This window comes from Pollachius pollachius (assembly GCF_949987615.1).
Source record: "Pollachius pollachius genome assembly, chromosome: 3".
NCBI lineage: Eukaryota > Metazoa > Chordata > Actinopteri > Gadiformes > Gadidae > Pollachius > Pollachius pollachius.
In genome coordinates this window covers 50,099,760-50,118,061 of record NC_136936.1, presented here as the reverse complement: position 1 = coordinate 50,118,061, position 18,302 = coordinate 50,099,760, and the positions used below count along the sequence as shown (strand labels likewise).

Genomic DNA, 18,302 nt, shown 5'->3' with positions numbered 1-18,302 from the left:
AATTAAGAAACATAATCTTTCTTTCTTTGTCATTTAAGTTATTATGTAACCTTTAATTAAAAACAATTTGATGTATTGTCGTTATTGCTGTAATTATTTCAAGTGCTGAAATAAAAAGTTCCTCTTATCCCGTTATGTTTCTTTTTTTTCATTGTAATTACACCACAAGAGGCTCTGATGTCAATTAACCAACAAATGACTAACTTAAAGGCTTCCAAAGGTCCATGCTTTGTACCACCGAAAAATTGTTTAGCAGTACTTACATTTCCCAAAAACCATACCCAATCACACACACTCTGCAAAGTCTACAGCTAAACTAAAACATACAAACATAAGTAAGTAGTAAATGGGTACTTCCTAAAACACAAACAGTCCTCTCTGTTTTGCAATAATAAGGAAGTGAACTTTTGATCTGGAGTACACGAAGACACCTGTTGCTTTCACTGCATGTTCACGTTGAACCGCCGTGTCACACTACTGTTCCGTCCACCTCTCAGCCTCTTGAAGAGCAGAACATATTGTGAGACTTCTCAAGAGCGATGGACCTGGTAAGTTTCAAGCCCAGCACAACTTCCCCACATGCAAGGTTATTTTGTTAGTCTATGAATTATATACTACTCAATACCCTTCCAAATACTGGTATGTGCCTGTGTTTATATTGCTGCAGGAGGGGGAGGTATGTAGCAACCAACATTGTAATAACGGCCAATAACGTAGTAACTGCCAATAACGTAATAACTTAAATGTTATATAGCCAATAACATAATAAATTGCCATTAATTTAATAACGTATTACATTATTGGGTGGTTATTACATTATTGGCCTTGTATTAAAAAAATCCTGTAGACATTATATTTACACTGTAAGCTGTGTAAGATCGAAACGTCGGGACTCTACGCAAGTTCTTTGCAGACAAAGACACAATCTAGACACAATCTAGAGTATTAGATTGTGGGTTTTTCAGCTAATGTCTCATTCCCGGAGCCCCTAGCGTTCCAGTGGTGAAATGCAATACCATACTGAAAACTGCAACGCAGAATTCGAAGTCGAAGCGTCTGCGTGGTCACGGAGCTGGATACACAGAGCCCTATAACGGAACCCTAAGAGTTACATATAAATCCAAGTTGACCAGCTGTTTAAGCATATGTTGCAAGATGCAATATTAAGGCTAAGTGTGACTGTTTCTCTCCAGAAATTGAAAATAAAGTGATACCTCAGTTATTACATTATTGGCTCAGTTATTACATTTTCAATGGATTTTTTTAACACAAGGCCAATAACGTTATTACCATCCAATAACCTAATATGTTATTACATTATTGGCGAAAAGTTATTACGTTATTGGCTCAACAACTTTATTACATTATTGGCAATGTATTACGTTATTGGCTTTATTACATTTAAATTATTACGTTATCAGCAGTTATTACGTTATTGGCCGTTATTACATTATTGGTTGTTACAAGTTGATTGGTGGGAGTGTTCATTTTGTGGTTGTGGATTTTAGCGAGCCAATGCTTAGGCATGTGTTATCTATTAAAGTATGTAGGTGGCAGGGTTCCTTTACTGTTGACAATGTACCTGGTTGTGTGCATCAGTTTCAAGTGAAGCCATATTCCTCTGAAGGAGACCTAGTAATGCATCTCTGAAAAAAAAACACTCTCCCCCATCCCCCATCTTCCTCCTCCCCTTTCATCCAGGATAAAGGAGGCATGTTCATCCTGCTGTGTCTCTCCCTGCCAAGCCTGAGGCCTCTCAGTCTTGACGTGTCGCCGTCCATGCGATGGTACCCCAAAACCCTCCCGTGTAACGTCAGCTTGGCCAGCAACGGCAGTGTGGTCATGGTGGACTGCACCGAGAAAAGTCTCACATCCATCCCGAGTGGCATCCCAGGGAACGCCACCAACCTCACGCTCACAATCAACTACATTCGTCAGCTGAACGCCACCTCCTTCCGCGGTCTGGAGAACCTCACGGAGATCGACATGCGATGCAACTGTGTACCTATTAAGATCGGCCCCAAGGATCGTGTGTGCACCAAGGGCCTGACCATTATGGAAGACACATTCAGCGACCTGAAGAAGCTGCAGGCGCTGTACCTGGATGGCAACCAGCTGGCTGGCATACCTAGGGGCCTGCCTCCAAACCTCCGCCTTCTGAGTCTTGAAGTAAACAACATATTCTACATTTCTAAAGAAAACCTCTCGGAGATCACAAACGTTGAGATCATCTACCTGGGTCAGAACTGTTATTACCGAAACCCATGCAATGTGTCCTATAGCATAGAGGCTGGGGCATTTTTACAGCTTAGCAATTTGACATTGTTATCTGTTAAGTCCAACAATTTGTCTTATATCCCATCCCTGTTGCCTTTAAGTTTGAGAGAGCTGTATCTCTATAACAACAATATTGAAAAAGTCACAGAAAAAGACTTTAAAAACTTAACTAATTTGGAAATCTTGGATATTAGCGGAAACTGTCCCCGGTGCTACAACGCGCCTTTCCCTTGTGATCCCTGTCCAAACAACTCCCTTAAGTTACACAAGAATGCATTCCAAACATTGGCCAAACTCAAGATCCTACGCATGCACAGTAACTCCCTGACCACCGTGCTTCCGGAATGGTTTGTCAACTTAAAAGAGCTGAAGGTGCTCGATCTCTCGTCCAACTTTTTGGCCGGGGAGATGGCGCACTTTAACCTTCCAAAAGCCCTCTGCAACCTAGAGGAGCTGGATCTATCGTTCAACTACGAACTGCAGAAATACCCAGCCACTTTGAATCTGAACCGCACGTTCTCCTTACTCCAATCACTGAAAGTGCTTAGGCTTCGGGGCTTTGTGTTCCAATCTCTGACCATACAAGGCATCAAACCACTGATGTCTTTACCCCACCTGGAGGTATTAGATCTGGGCACAAACTTCATTCAAATGGCCAATCTCAGTGTTCTGATGGAGCTGAAAAGCTTTAAAATAATCAATCTGTCGGATAACAAAATATCCTCCCCATCTGAAGGCCCAGAGCTGTATGACTCTGTCTCTGGTCACCAGGCTCGGCGTTGGTCACCTATGACCGGTGCTCAACAATTTGGGGATGAGGGTGTGAGAGAGATACATTACTTCAGGTATGATGAGTATGCACGTAGTTGCAAATACAAAGATAAAGAGCTTGGGGTTTTTAACTCCTTTGTCAATGCACAGTGCAGTAATTTTGGCAAGACCTTGGACGTAAGTAGGAACAATATATTTTTCCTCCATTCAAAATTTTTAAATCTTGGCGGTCTGAAATGCCTCAATCTATCTGGAAACGCAATGAGCCAAAGTTTAAATGGCAGTGAATTCACTTATCTCAAAAAATTAGAATATCTTGACTTCTCAGCGAACCGTCTGGACCTTCTTCATCCCACTGCATTTCAAGAGCTCCAGAGTCTGGTCATCCTAGACATAAGCCTCAACAATCATTACTTTGAATCAGAGGGGTTGACCCACATGCTTAACTTCACTGAACATCTACCCAAGCTTAAGATACTTCTCATGAATCATAACAAGATCTCAACATCTACTAACACAGAGATGAGCAGTTTCTCCCTGGAGAGACTGGAGTTCATAGACAACCGTTTAGATATGCTTTGGAGAGATGGCGATACAAGGTACATCGGATATTTCAAAAGACTTTTGAATCTACGCGTTCTCGATATCTCTGAGAACAACCTTAACTTCATTCCCCGTGAGGTGTTCCATAACCTGCCAGATGAACTATCCGAACTATACATTAGAAAAAATATACTCACCAAATTTTTCTGGGGAGATATAGACAAGTTGACTTCATTGAAGATTTTAGATCTAAGTGGCAACCGTCTCACAAGAGTTCCCATGGTGCTTTCAAACTGCACCAAATCTCTCCAAAAACTCATTTTAACAGGAAACCAGATAGAAAATCTCTCCCCAAATTTCCTGAAGGATGCGTTCAGCTTAAAGTATCTGGATCTCAGCTTCAACAAATTAAAATACATGGAACAATCTAGTCTCCCTGATAACATTGTGAATAATATGGACATGCTCCTCATACACAACAACATATTCACTTGCACCTGCAACACCACTTGGTTCATAAAGTGGCTCAACAGCACCACAGTCACCATCCCCCTCCTGGCCACAGACGTGACCTGCGACACCCCGGGGGCCCAGCAAGGTCACTTGGTCCTCACGGTGGACTTGCTGGCCTGCCAGTACCACTACCTGTCCCTTGTGCTCTACATCCTGCTGACGTCCACGCTGCTCATCTTCGTCACCCTGGCCGTCTCCAGCCACCTCTTCCTCTGGGACGTCTGGTACATCTACCACTTCTGCGTGGCCAAACTCAAAGGCTACGGCCGCCAGCCCTCGTCGCAGGGCTGCCCGTACGACGCTTTCGTGGTGTACGAGAAGAAGGACCCGGCGGTGAGCGAATGGGTGATGAAAGAGCTGTGCGTTCAGCTGGAGGAGCGGGGGGACCGTCCCCTCCGGCTGTGCCTGGAGGAGCGGGACTGGATCCCTGGGTGTCCGATGGTGGACAACCTGTGCCAGAGCATCCATCAGAGCAAGAGGACGGTGTTCGTCCTCACCAACCGTGACGTGAAGAGCGGGAGCTTCAAGACGGCGTTCTACATGGCGCACCAGCGGCTCATGGATGAGAAGAACGACGTCATCGTGCTGATCTTTCTGGAGAAGGCAGCGAGTAACTCAAAGTACCTGAGACTCAGGAAGAGACTGTACAGGCGGTCGGTCATGGAGTGGCCGACCAATCCTCAGGCTCAGCCATACTTTTGGTTTGGCCTCAGAAGCGTGCTCGCTACAGAGAGTAACAAGCAGTACAGTGACATGTTCAGGGAGACTCTGTAACGGAATTACGGATAAAACGTAAAAAAGAAATTAAATAGAGTACATCAAGACAGCATTGTTATTAGAAATCTGCAAGGATTCTATGATCCATTGGAGTTAAAGGAGACATATTATGGTGTTTTCCCAACAAGTAAACATAGTATTTGAGTTCCAGAAAACATGTTTTTGAAGCAGTATGCTGGAAATAGCTTTGAGGAAAAAAAAGTCTTGCCTACCGCTACTCCCCTCTCTTTCATTCCCTTCAGAATGCGTTGTTTCTGGTGTCTATAGCTTTAATGCAAATGAGCTGCTGCCCATTGACCAATGAGCTGTCAGACTGAACCACAGCATGGAGGGGAAGGGATTGTTGCCGTTTGCGGACTCCTAGAGCTCTATATCTATATAATATAATATAATACAATATTACGCATGGGTATTTATATGATATTATATCTAATATCACGGCCAGAAGCTATGTGCGCCTCGGATGATATTATGAATCATAAAGACTGACGTCAGACTGCGTCTGACGTCTCTGGCACTTCCAAAACAAGTAAAGACTCGTAGCGGGGGATATCTCGGCCATGGTTGAGAGGAATTGGGGGAAAGGAACTTTGGCCTTGACTCTCTGAAGTCCATGAACTGCGACATGGAGTAGAAAGGGATTGTACTCCGGGAGCTGAGCTGCCAGACTTGCCGCCATGCTCCCTGCACCGGAGCTGCCGGACTGCCGCCGGGACCTACCCCCACCGGACCTGCCAGCTTCGGCGGCAGTTCAGCTCCCGGAGTACACCCAACGGAGAAGCCAGAGAGCTTCGGCCGCAGTTCAGCTCTTGGAGTATACCGCTGGAGCTGCCGGACTGCTGCCGAAGCTTCGGCGGCGGCCGGATGGCTTCGACGGCGGCAAGACTGCCGCCGAAGCTTCGGGGGCAATCCGGCAGGGGTTTGCCGCAGTCCGGCAGCTCAGCTACGGGAGTACAATCCCTTTCTCCTCCATGTCTCCTCCTCCAGCCTGCTGCCAAAAATTTGGCGGCATTCTGGCAGAGAAAGGGATTGTACTCCCGGAGCATAGCTGCAGGGCTGCAGCCGTGTTCCCCCAGCCGGAGCTGCTCATTCGCTGGTCCACAAAATCTTAGATATGTTCTGATCGGAGGGGAGTGGGGAAGTGGGAGGTAATATTTGACAGTGCCCCCTTCCTACGTAGGAGGGGGCGCCGAAACTGACTCGCTCGTTTGGTAACTGTAGGCGTGGTACTGTCAAAAATGCATATTTGACTCAAAAAATCATGTACAGACTTTTCTCAAAGTTTGTATGTGTGTGGGAGCACCAGAGACCCAAAACGACACCCCAAATCCCAGGAAGTGTTGTTTACATAATATGTCCCCTTTAAAACATGACCAATCTATGTACCAAAAAAACAGAGGTAAAAAAAAGCTTCCTTCCGCAATTTGTTGATGGTTCTATTTCGATGAACCTGCTGTAGTCTGATTTAGTGTGTTCACTTCACCTACACGAAAATACAGATATTATCCAGTGCTATTGAATTGACATTTAACAACTTTTTACAAATTATATCTTGATGGTAAACCACATTCACAATGGAGAGTTATTGAAACATTCATTAAAAAAATGACTCATATATACTCGCTAAATCTATATCTTTGTGTGACATTTTTTTATATATTTTCATATGTTAAAAATATATCCCATGTCTCATTCAACTTTTAATTATTTTTTTCAAAATACAATAACATATGACCATGAATTAAAGTCACACTTTAGAGCTTTGGGAATATTTGTTATTCTTTTTTATTTGCATTTTTGATCATATATTAATTATTGTATTAATATTGTGCTTTGTATAGACAATAAGAAGGCATTATTAATTCTCTTCCAATATTTGTACTGTCCGAATACACCATATTGCGTGCGTGTGTGTGTGCGCGCGTGTAACCCGTAGAAAATGTTGCTGAAAATGATAATACATTTCTTTAACTGAATAATTCTTCTGCTTTATGTTATCTACAGAATACCCCCATCTACTGGTCTTACCTTGTAGGTCAACTACTTCTGTTTTTACATCAAGGGAGTCATACTGCCATGTTCCAACACAGTACAAATTGAATGTCCCGGCAGTTTCCATGTGATGTCAATGGACTAGTGTTTGACTATCAGGCAAAGAAACTTCAAGAAGTACCCGACGGGATGACCACCAATGCCACTGTAGTTGATTTGTCAAAAAACGATCTTCAACAAATACCAGGGAATGCGTTTTCTCATCTGGAAAATCTCACTGATCTTTACAACGCGAAAATGCTTGGCCTGCAGAACGCAGACATCAAAAAGTATGCTTTCAAAAATCTAACAAAGCTGCTATCATTGGATGTAAGCAACAATCGTCTGACTCATATCCCTGGGGATCATCCACCAAGTCAGACAACGATTCGGCTGAACAATAACAGCTTCCTGGTGCTAAACAAGGACAGCTTTGCTGGTATAACAAATATGAAAAATCTAGTTTTGCATAGAAACTGCTATTTTAGCAATAATTGCTCCAAAACAGTGAGCATATCAGATAACACTTTTGCCTTTCCTTCAACAATTTAAGACACGTTCCAAAGGGACTACCAAAAACGATAACAAACCTATCAATTAGTGACAACCAAATACATTACATTTCTGAAGATGACTTTAAAGAGCTCCATCACTTAAACGTACTGATCATACATGGAAACTGCCAAAGATGTGAAAATGTTGAATATCCCTGTGAAATTTGCCCTAATATTCCTCTTGGAATCCACCCTAAGGCGTTTACTAACCTTAACCAACTAAAGACATTACACTTAGCAGGCAACTCCCTGACAGAACTTAATGATTTTTGGTTAGAAAACCTCAAACAACTGACAAAACTCTTGCTATCATTCAATCGTTAAGAAAATGCCATTCAGGGTGAACTGAAGTGTTTTAGAAGTCTTACAAAATTAGAACATTTAGATCTGTCGTTCAATTTTAGACTTAAAACATACCCAAAGACCGTTCAGCTGTCAAACGCTTTTTCAAAGCTTAGGTCGCTTTGAGTATTGCACTTGGTTGGTTTAGTTTTCAGAGAAATTGATTTTGATACATTAAAAACTATTTTTGCGCTAAAACACCTTACTCTGTAAATCTAGGGACTAACTTTATTGTTCACTCTAATTCCACCATATTCAAAGAAATCCCACAGTTGCAAAAAATATTTCTATCAGAGAACAGACTGTATCCCGTTTCAGTAAGTACACCTTACCCTTCTGGCAAGGGAGGAAATGTTGATGCCAACCTGATTTCTTCACCGCACCTGATGGCCAACTCGTTGAATTTTGGTAGCACTTTGGCTAATCCAGAGTGTATCAAGGCAGGTTGCGCGCTTAGTTTTAGCTCAGATAATCTTTTCTTCATTACTCCGGAGCAATTTGAAGGCTATGATAATATCTCATGCCTTAACCTTTCAAGAAATTGATTTTCATCTGCATTAAATGGGACAGAATTGGAGTCGTTGCCAAATCTGACACATCTGGACCTGTCCTTTAATACGATTGACTCAGACTTTAGCAATGCATTCCAAGAATTACAGAAGCTAAAGGTACCACTACTTTAAAGCCTATGGTATTACACATTATTTAGATTTTGTTAAAAGTCTACCTGTTCTTGAGATATTAAAAATGAGCAATAATTGTATTCATGCTTTAAGTCATTAAATGAGCTTCAATTTGGAAACAATGAGCGTGGGACTCTTTGGAAAGATGACTTGTATATAAATCTGTTTACTAATTTCACTCATTTGAAAATACTTGATATTTCTTCCAACAACGAAATTCCTGAAAAGGTTTACGTTTTGTTAGCACGGCAGCTCAAAACCCTGTTCATAAATGACAACAAACTCTAGGATTTTAATTGGACTAAACTAGAACATTTCAACAACCTCCAGACCCTCGATATAAGTCACAATGCTCTGACTCATGTAACAAGTGTTACCAGCTGTACTTTAATAACCCTGAATCGGGCTCATAATCAAATTGCACAACTCTGAAATGGATATATAGAGGGCGCCAAAAGTCTTAAAACCCTGTCCCTGAACCACAACGAGCTGTCTGTTATCAACCAGACTAACTTCTTAACAAAACCTAATAAGGACCTTCAAACGTTGTCTTTACATAGGAAGCCATTTCAATGCTCATGTGATGCACTGGATTATATTCTTTGGATAGAAGACTGTCACCATCCCAAACCTGACCACGTATGTCTACTGCTTTGTATCCTACGGCCACCCTCAGGTGATGATTTATTTTGATTTTGACCAGTGTGTCAACGACACTCTGGCACTACTGATCTCCATTCTCACAACTACCTTCATCGTTGTCACCACGTCTTTGGCAACGGTGGCGCACATCTTCTACTGGGACGCCTCCTACGTCCTGCATTACCTGAAGGCCAAATGGAAGGGCTATCCTTCTTCGGCCTCGCCAGACTACGTATATGAAGTCTTCGTGACCTATGACAACAAAGACCCCTGGGTCTCGGAGTGGTTGCTGAGGATGCTGAGGGTGAAGCTGGAGGAGGAGGGGGAGAAGGTGTTGCCCTTGTGTCTGGAGGAGCGGGACTGGCCCCTCGGCGTCCCGTTGATCGACAACCTCACCCAGAGCATTCGCTACAGCCGCAAGACCCTGTTTGTGCTGACCAAGGAGTACGCCAAGACGGGGGAGTTCCGCTTGGCCATGTACCTGGCCCACCTGCGGCTGCTGGGTGAGAACCTGGACGTGATCGTGGTGCTGATGTTGGAGCCGGTGCTGCAGAACTCTCACTTCCTGCTTCTCAGGAGGAGGCTGTGCGGGAAGAGTGTTTTGGAGTGGCCCAGGACTGCGGTGCCCTGGTTTTGACAGAACCTCAGGAATTTAGTCAGGGTGGACAACCAGACGATGTAAACTTGCACTTACTCTCAGTGGTTTACCTGCAGCTGGGAGAGAGACTGAAGCAGTAGCTTGGACGTTTTCCTCCTTTTCTGAATTACTTTCATTTTAAGTTACTTAAATTTACTTGTCTTTGTTTTAGACTATTTTTGCAGTTATCTTTGTTGAGTGATGCTTTTGAAGTGATCTTCTTCATGGGTTGAATAGTATGTGAATAATATGTGTGTTAATAATGAACCACTTTTAACAACCTTGTTTTAGGTCATAGTGTTATATGGCTTTGTTTTGTATTGCAGTTGTCTTGTGGTTTCAAAAGTTCCATAATATAGGGCCTCTAAATTTTTTAATTAAGGTTGGCCTGAGGCGGAACCGTCATCATTTCGGAATGGGTGGTCAACTCTCAATACCATTTAAATAATTATATACAGACTTCTTTAAAGAACGTAAATTAAAAATGGCCAATAGTTCCAGACACCAATGCTGCAAATGGGATTATTTTATCAATGACCTTTGGTGGCTTTCCATGTAGACGGTGAAATTTTTGATGTGTTTGTTAAATCAGAAAGCACTCAATCAATTATAAAAAACATCGAGAGCTCTTAAGACAAATTACACCACAGGAGGCTCTACTAGTGAAAACAAACTGTTGCCAATTAACCAACAAATGACTAACTTAAAGGGTTCCAAAGGTCCATGCTTTGTACCACCAAACATTGTTTAGCAGTACATACATTTCCCAAAGACAATACCCAATCACACACACTCTGCAAAGTCTACAGCTAAACTAAAACAGAAAAACATAAGTAGGTACTAAATGGGTACTTCCTAAAACACAAACACTCCTCTCTGTTTTGCAATAATAAGGAAGTGAACTTTTGATCATGGTACACTAAGACACCTGTTGCTTTCACTGCATGTTCACATTGAACCGCCATGTCACACTACTGTTCCGTCCACCTCTCAGCATCTCTTGAAGAGCAGAACACATTGTGAGTCTTCTCAAGAGCGATGGACCTGGTAAGTTTCAACCCCAGCAGAACTTCCCCACATGCAAGGTTATTTTGTTAGTCAATGAATTATATACTACCTAATACCCTACCAAATACTGGTGTGTGCCTGTGTTTATATTGCTGCGGGATGGGGAGGTGATTGGTGGGAGTGTTCTTTCTGTGGTTGTGGATTTTAGCGAACCAATGCTTAAGCATGTGATATCTATCAAAGCATGTAAGTGGCAGGGTTCCTTTACTGTTGACAATGTACTTGGTTGTGTGCATCTGTTTCAAGTGAAACTAGACTTCTCTGAAGAAGACCCAGTTATGCATCTCTGAATACCAACCCACTCCACCCCATCCCCCATCTTCCTCCTCCCCTTTCATCCAGGAGAAAGGAGGCATGTTCATCCTGCTGTGTCTCTCCCTGCCAAGCCTGAGGCCTCTCAGTCTTGACGCGTCGCCGTCCATGCGATGGTACCCCAAAACACTCCCGTGTAACGTCAGCTTGGCCATCAATGGCAGTGTGGTCATGGTGGACTGCACCGAGAAAAGTCTCACATCCATCCCGAGTGGCATCCCAGGGAACGCCACCAACCTCACGCTCACAATCAACTACATTCGTCAGCTGAACGCCACCTCCTTCCGCGGTCTGGAGAACCTCACGGAGATCGACATGCGATGCAACTGTGTACCTATTAAGATCGGCCCCAAGGATCGTGTGTGCACCAAGGGCCTGACCATTATGGAAGACACATTCAGCGACCTGAAGAAGCTGCAGGCGCTGTACCTGGATGGCAACCAGCTGGCTGGCATACCTAGGGGCCTGCCTCCAAACCTCCGCCTTCTGAGTCTTGAAGTAAACAACATATTCTACATTTCTAAAGAAAACCTCTCGGAGATCACAAACGTTGAGATCATCTACCTGGGTCAGAACTGTTATTACCGAAACCCATGCAATGTGTCCTATAGCATAGAGGCTGGGGCATTTTTACAGCTTAGCAATTTGACATTGTTATCTGTTAAGTCCAACAATTTGTCTTATATCCCATCCCTGTTGCCTTTAAGTTTGAGAGAGCTGTATCTCTATAACAACAATATTGAAAAAGTCACAGAAAAAGATTTTAAAAACTTAACTAATTTGGAAATCTTGGATATTAGCGGAAACTGTCCCCGGTGCTACAACGTGCCTTTCCCTTGTGATCCCTGTCCAAACAACTCCCTTAAGTTACACAAGAATGCGTTCCAAACATTGGCCAAACTTAAGATCCTACGCATGCACAGTAACTCCTTGACCACCGTGCTTCCGGAATGGTTTGACAACTTAAAAGAGCTGAAGGTGCTCGACCTCTCGTCCAACTTTTTGGCCGGGGAGGTGGCGCACTTTAACCTTCCAAAAGCCCTCTGCAACATAGAGGAGCTGGATCTATCATTCAACTACGAACTGCAGAAATACCCAGCCACTTTGAATCTGAACCCCACGTTCTCCGTCCTCCGATCACTGAAAGTGCTTAGGCTTCGGGGCTTTGTGTTCCAATCACTGACCATACAAGGCATCCAACCACTGATGTCTTTACCCGACCTGGAGGTTTTAGATCTGGGCACAAACTTCATTCAAATGGCCAATCTCAGTGTTCTGATGGAGCTGAAAAGCTTTAAAATAATCAATCTGTCAGATAACAAAATATCCTCCCCATCCGAAGGCCCAGAGCTGTATTACTCTGTCTCTGGTCACCAGGCTCGGCGTTGGTCACCTATGACCGGTGCTCAACAATTTGGGGATGAGGGCGTGAGAGAGATACATTACTTCAGGTATGATGAGTATGCACGTAGTTGCAAATACAAAGATAAAGAGCTTGGGGTTTTTAACTCCTTTGTCAACCCACAGTGCAGTAATTTCGGCAAGACCTTGGACGTAAGCAGGAACAATATTTTTTTCCTCCATTCAAAATTTTTAAATCTTGGCGATCTGAAATGCCTTAATCTATCTGGAAACGCAATGAGCCAAAGTTTAAATGGCAGTGAATTCACTTATCTCAAAAATTTAAGTTATCTTGACTTCTCAGCGAATCGGCTTGACCTTCTTCATCCCACTGCGTTTCAAGAGCTCCAGAGTCTGGTCATCCTAGACATAAGCCTCAACAATCATTACTTTGAATCAGAGGGGTTGACCCACATGCTTAACTTTACTAAACAACTACCCAAGCTTAAGATACTTCTCATGAATCATAACAAGATCTCAACATCTACTAACACAGAGATGAGCAGTTTCTCCCTGGAGAGACTGGAGTTCATAGACAACCGTTTAGATATGCTTTGGAGAGATGGCGATACAAGGTACATCGGATATTTCAAACACCTTGTGAATCTACGCGTTCTCGACATCTCTGAGAACAACCTTAACTTCATTCCCCGTGAGGTGCTCCATAACCTGCCAGATGAACTATCTGAACTATACATTAGAAAAAATATACTCACCAAATTTTTCTGGGGAGATATAGAAAAGTTGACTTCGTTGAAGATTTTAGATCTAAGTGGGAACCGTCTCACAAGAGTTCCCATGGTGCTTTCAAACTGCACCAAATCTCTCCAAAAACTCATTTTAACAGGAAACCAGATAGAAAATCTCTCTCCAGAATTCCTGAAGGATGCGTTTAGCTTAAAGTATCTGGATCTCAGCTTCAACAAACTAAAATACATGGAACACTCCAGTCTCCCTGCTAACATTGTGAATAATATGGACATGCTCCTCCTACACAACAACATATTCACCTGCACCTGCAACACCACATGGTTCATAGAGTGGCTCAACAGCACCTCAGTCACCATCCCCCTGCTGGCCACAGACGTGACCTGCGACACCCCGGTGGCACAGCGAGGTCACTTGGTCCTCACGGTGGACATACTGGCCTGCCAGTACCACTACCTGTCCCTTGTGCTCTACATCCTGCTGACGTCCATGCTGCTCGTCTTCGTCACCCTGGCCGTCTCCAGCCACCTCTTCCTCTGGGACGTCTGGTACATCTACCACTTCTGCGTGGCCAAACTCAAAGGCTACGGCCGCCAGCCCTCGTCGCAGAGCTGCCCGTACGACGCCTTCGTGGTGTACGAGAAGAAGGACCCGGCGGTGAGCGAATGGGTGATGAACGAGCTGTGCGTTCAGCTGGAGGAGCGGGGGGACCGTCCCCTCCGGCTGTGCCTGGAGGAGCGGGACTGGATCCCTGGCTGTCCGGTGGTGGACAACCTGTGCCAGAGCATCCATCAGAGCAAGAGGACGGTGTTCGTCCTCACCAACCGCGACGTGAAGAGCGGGAGCTTCAAGACGGCGTTCTACATGGCGCACCAGCGGCTCATGGATGAGAAGAACGACGTCATCGTGCTGATCTTTCTGGAGAAGGCAGCGAGTAACTCAAAGTACCTGAGACTCAGGAAGAGACTGTACAGGCGGTCGGTCATGGAGTGGCCGACCAATCCTCAGGCTCAGCCATACTTTTGGTTTGAACTCAGAAGCGTGCTCGCTACAGAGAGTAACAAGCAGTACAGTGACATGTTCAGGGAGACGCTGTAACGGAATTACGGATAAAACGTATAAAAAATAAACATAGAGTACATCATATCAGCATTGTTATTAGAAATCTGCAAGGATTCTATGATTCATTGGAATTAAAACATGACCAATCTATGTACCCAAAAAGGAATTTAAAAAAAGCTTCCTTCTGCTATTTGTTAATGGTTAAACTTTGATGAAGCTGCTGCTGTCTGATTTAGTGTGTTCACTTCACCCACAAGAGAATACAGCTATTGTCCTGTGCTATTGAATTGACATTTAACAACTTTTTACGAATTATATCTTGCGGGTTCACCACATTCATAATGGTGAGTTATTGAAACATTCACTAAAAAAGTGACTCAAAGATACTCGCTAAATCTATATCTTTGTGATACATTTTTCTATATTTTCACATTTGTTAAAAATATATTCCATGTCTCATTCAAGTTTAATTATTTTTTTCTAAATACAATAACATATAACCAAGAATTAAACTTACACTTCAGAGCTTTGGGAATATTTGTTATTATTTTTTATCTGTATTTTCGATCATAAATTTGTTAATTATTTTACGTGCTTTGTATAGACTAAAAAAAACATCAAAGAGTATGCTTTCAAAAATCTAACAAAGCTGCTATCATTGGAATTAAGCAACAATCGTCTGACTCATATCCCCGGAGATCTTCCTCCAAGTCTGACAACGATTCGGCTAAACAATAACAGCTTCCTGGTGCTTAACAAGGATAGCTTTGCTGGTATAACAAATGTGAAAAATCTATTCTTGCAAAGAAACTGCTATTTTAGCAATAATTGCTCAAAACCAGTGAACATTTCAAGTAACACTTTTTCAGTTTTGATCAAGCTTGAGTTTCAGGACATTTCCTTCAACAATTTAAGACACGTTCCAAAGGGACTACCAACAACGCTAACAAACCTATCAATTAGTGACAACCAAAAACATTACATTTCTGAAGAGGACTTTAAAGAGCTCCATCACTTAAACGTACTGAGCATACATGGAAACTGCCAAAGAAGTGAAAATGCTGCATATCCCTGTGTAACTTGCCCCAATATTTCCCTTGGAATCCACCCTAAGGCGTTTATTAACCTTAACCAACTAAAGACATTACACTTAGCAGGCAACTCCCTGACAGAACTTAATGACTTTTGGTTTGAAAATCTCAAACATCTGACAAAACTCTTGCTATCATTCAATCTTTTAGAAAATGCCATTCAGGGGGAACTGAAGTGTTTTAGAAGTCTTTCAAAATTAGAACATTTAGATCTGTCGTTCAATTTTAGACTTAAAATATACCCAAAGACCGTTCAGCTGTCAAACGCTTTTTCAAAGCCTAGGTCGCATCGAGTATTGCACTTGGTTGGTTTAGTTTTTAGAGAAACTGAATTTGATACTATAATTTGATAAAAAAATCTTTTTGAGCTAAAACACCTTACTCTGCTAAATCTAGGGACTAACTTTATTGTTCACTCTAATTCCACCATATTCAAAGAAATCCCACAGTTGCAAAGAATATTCCTATCAGAGAACAGACTGTATCCCGTTTCAGTAAGTACACCTTACCCTTCTGGCAAGAGAGGAAATGTTGATGCTAACCTGATTTCTTCACCGCACCTGATGGCCAACTCGTTGAATTTTGGTAGCACTTTGGCTAATCCAGAGTGTATCAAGGCAGGTTGCGCGCTTATTTTTAGCTCAAATAATCTTTTCATCATTACTTTGGAGCGATTTGAAGGCTATGATAATAGCTCATGCCTTAACCTTTCAAGAAATGGGTTTTCATCCGCATTAAATGGGACAGAATTTGAGTCATTGCCAAATCTGACATATCTGGATCTGTCACTTAATAAGATTGAATTGGCCATTAGCAATGCATTCCAAGAATTACAGAAGCTAAAGTTATTGGACATCAGTTTCAACGACCACTACTTGAAAGCCTATGGGATCACACCTAATTAAAATTTTGTGCAAAATCTGCCTGTTCTTGAGATATTAAATATGACCAATACTTGTATTCATACTTTAACTACCAAAATGTTACAGAGTTAGTCATTAAATGAGCTTTGATTTGGACACAATGTGCTTTGGACCCTTTGGAAAGATGACTCGTATATGAATCTGTTTACTAATCTCACTAATTTGAATATACTTGACATCTCTTTCAACAACGAAATTCCTGATCAGGTTTACGTTTTGTTACCATGGCAGCTCAAAACCCTGTTAATAAATGACAACAAACTCTCAGATTTTAATTGGACTGAACTAGAACATTTCAACAACCTCCAGACCCTCGATCTAAGTCACAATGCTGTGACTTATGTAAGAAGTGTTACCACCTGTACTTTAATAACCATGAATCTGGCTCATAATCAAATTGCACACCGTCAAATGGATTTATAGCGGGCGCCAAAAGTCTTAAAACCCTCTCCCTGAACCACAACGAGCGTTCTGTTATCAACCAGACTAACTTCTTAACAAAACCTAATAAGGACCTTCAAACGTTGTCTTTACATGGGAACCCATTTCAATGCTCATGTGATGCACTGGATTTTATTCTTTGGATTGAAGACAACAATGTCACCATCCCCAGCCTGACCACGGAGGTCTACTGCTTCGTACCCTACGGCCATCCTCAGGTGATTTATTTTGATTTTGACCAGTGTGTCAACGACCGTCTGGCACTACTGATCTCCATTCTCATGACTACCTTCATCGTTGTCACCACGTCAATGGCAACGGTGGCGCACATCTTCTACTGGGACGCCTCCTATGTCCTGCATTACCTGAAGGCCAAATGGAAGGGCTATCGTTCTTCGGCCTCGCCAGACTACGTGTACTCCCATTTCCTGCGTCTGAGGAGGAGGTTGTGCGGGGAGGGTGTTTTGGAGTGGCCCAGGACTGCGGCCGCTGAGCCCTGGTTTTGGCAGAACCTCAGGAATGTAGTCAGGGTGGACAACCAGACGATGTACACCAGCACTTACTCTCAGTACTTCACATGCAGCCGGGAGAGAGACTGAAGCTGTAGCTTGGACGTTTTTCTCTTTTTCTTCTGTATTTCCTTTATGTTAAGTTACTTAAATTTACTTGTCGTTGTTGTAGGCTATTTTTGCAGTTATCTTTGTTGAGTGATGCTTTTGAACTGATCTTCTTTATGGGTTGAATGCTATGATAATGTGTGTTATTACTGAACCACTTTTAACAGCCTAGTTTCATGTCATAGTGTTATATGTCTTTGTTTTGTATTGCTGTTGTCTTGTGGTTTCAAAATCTCCATAATATAGGGCCTCTAATTTTATTAATTAAGGTTGGCCTGATGCTGAACCGTTTTCATTTTGGAAAGGGTAGTCAACTCTCCATACCATTTAAATAATTATATAAAGACCTCTGTAAAGAATATATGTTAAACATGGCCTATAGTTCCCGACACCAATTCTAGATGATTATTTTATCAATGACCTTTTGGGGCTTTCCATGTAGACGGTGAAATATCAATTACAAAAAATATCAAGAGCACTAGAGACAAATCATTGCAAACAATGTTTAAAAATGTGATATCGTTGACTTTTCTGTAGATTTGAAAGTTATCAATATATATCAACACTGAGTACTTTCCCTTTTTTGTCAGCACCCTCAAACATTTAAGATAAGAAAATCACACAGAATCTTTCCTTCTTTGTTAATCAAGTTATGTTATCTTTGATGAAAGACCACTTGATATATTGCCATTATGCTGTAATTATTTTATGTTATGAAGTAATAATTTCCTTATATCACTTTGCTACATTTTTTTCATTTAAATTACATCACAAGAGGCTCTAAAAGTGAAAACAAACAATTAATTATCAATCAATTAATATGTGTGATATAGTACTCAATACCCTACCAAATAGTAAAAAGTATAACATATCAAAAAGGATTTATTCCCAAACAGTCCAGCAGGCAAA

At 42.2% G+C, this 18,302-nt stretch overlaps 2 protein-coding genes and 1 pseudogene across 3 annotated transcripts; all 3 read left to right on the top strand.

Annotated features, from left to right (window-relative positions):
- Positions 1–539: 539 nt before the first annotated feature.
- LOC307073901 (toll-like receptor 7) lies at positions 540–17,375 on the top strand (the record flags this gene model as incomplete). The annotated part of the gene is made up of 5 exons (XM_079733858.1): positions 540–548; positions 1,702–4,874; positions 5,577–5,760; positions 9,195–9,740; positions 17,247–17,375. The coding sequence occupies 5 exons, from the start codon at positions 540–542 to the stop codon at positions 17,373–17,375; spliced, it is 4,041 nt and encodes a 1,346-aa protein (XP_079589984.1).
- frmpd4 (FERM and PDZ domain containing 4) lies at positions 10,809–14,357 on the top strand (the record flags this gene model as incomplete). Its single annotated transcript, XM_079732818.1, has 2 exons — positions 10,809–10,817; positions 11,181–14,357. 2 exons carry the CDS (start codon positions 10,809–10,811, stop codon positions 14,355–14,357), a joined length of 3,186 nt encoding a protein of 1,061 aa, XP_079588944.1.
- Positions 14,533–17,216, top strand: LOC307073112 (toll-like receptor 8; annotated as a pseudogene). Its single transcript has 2 exons — positions 14,533–14,556; positions 14,926–17,216. The product of its transcript is annotated as a toll-like receptor 8 (transcript).
- Positions 17,376–18,302: the final 927 nt, after the last annotated feature.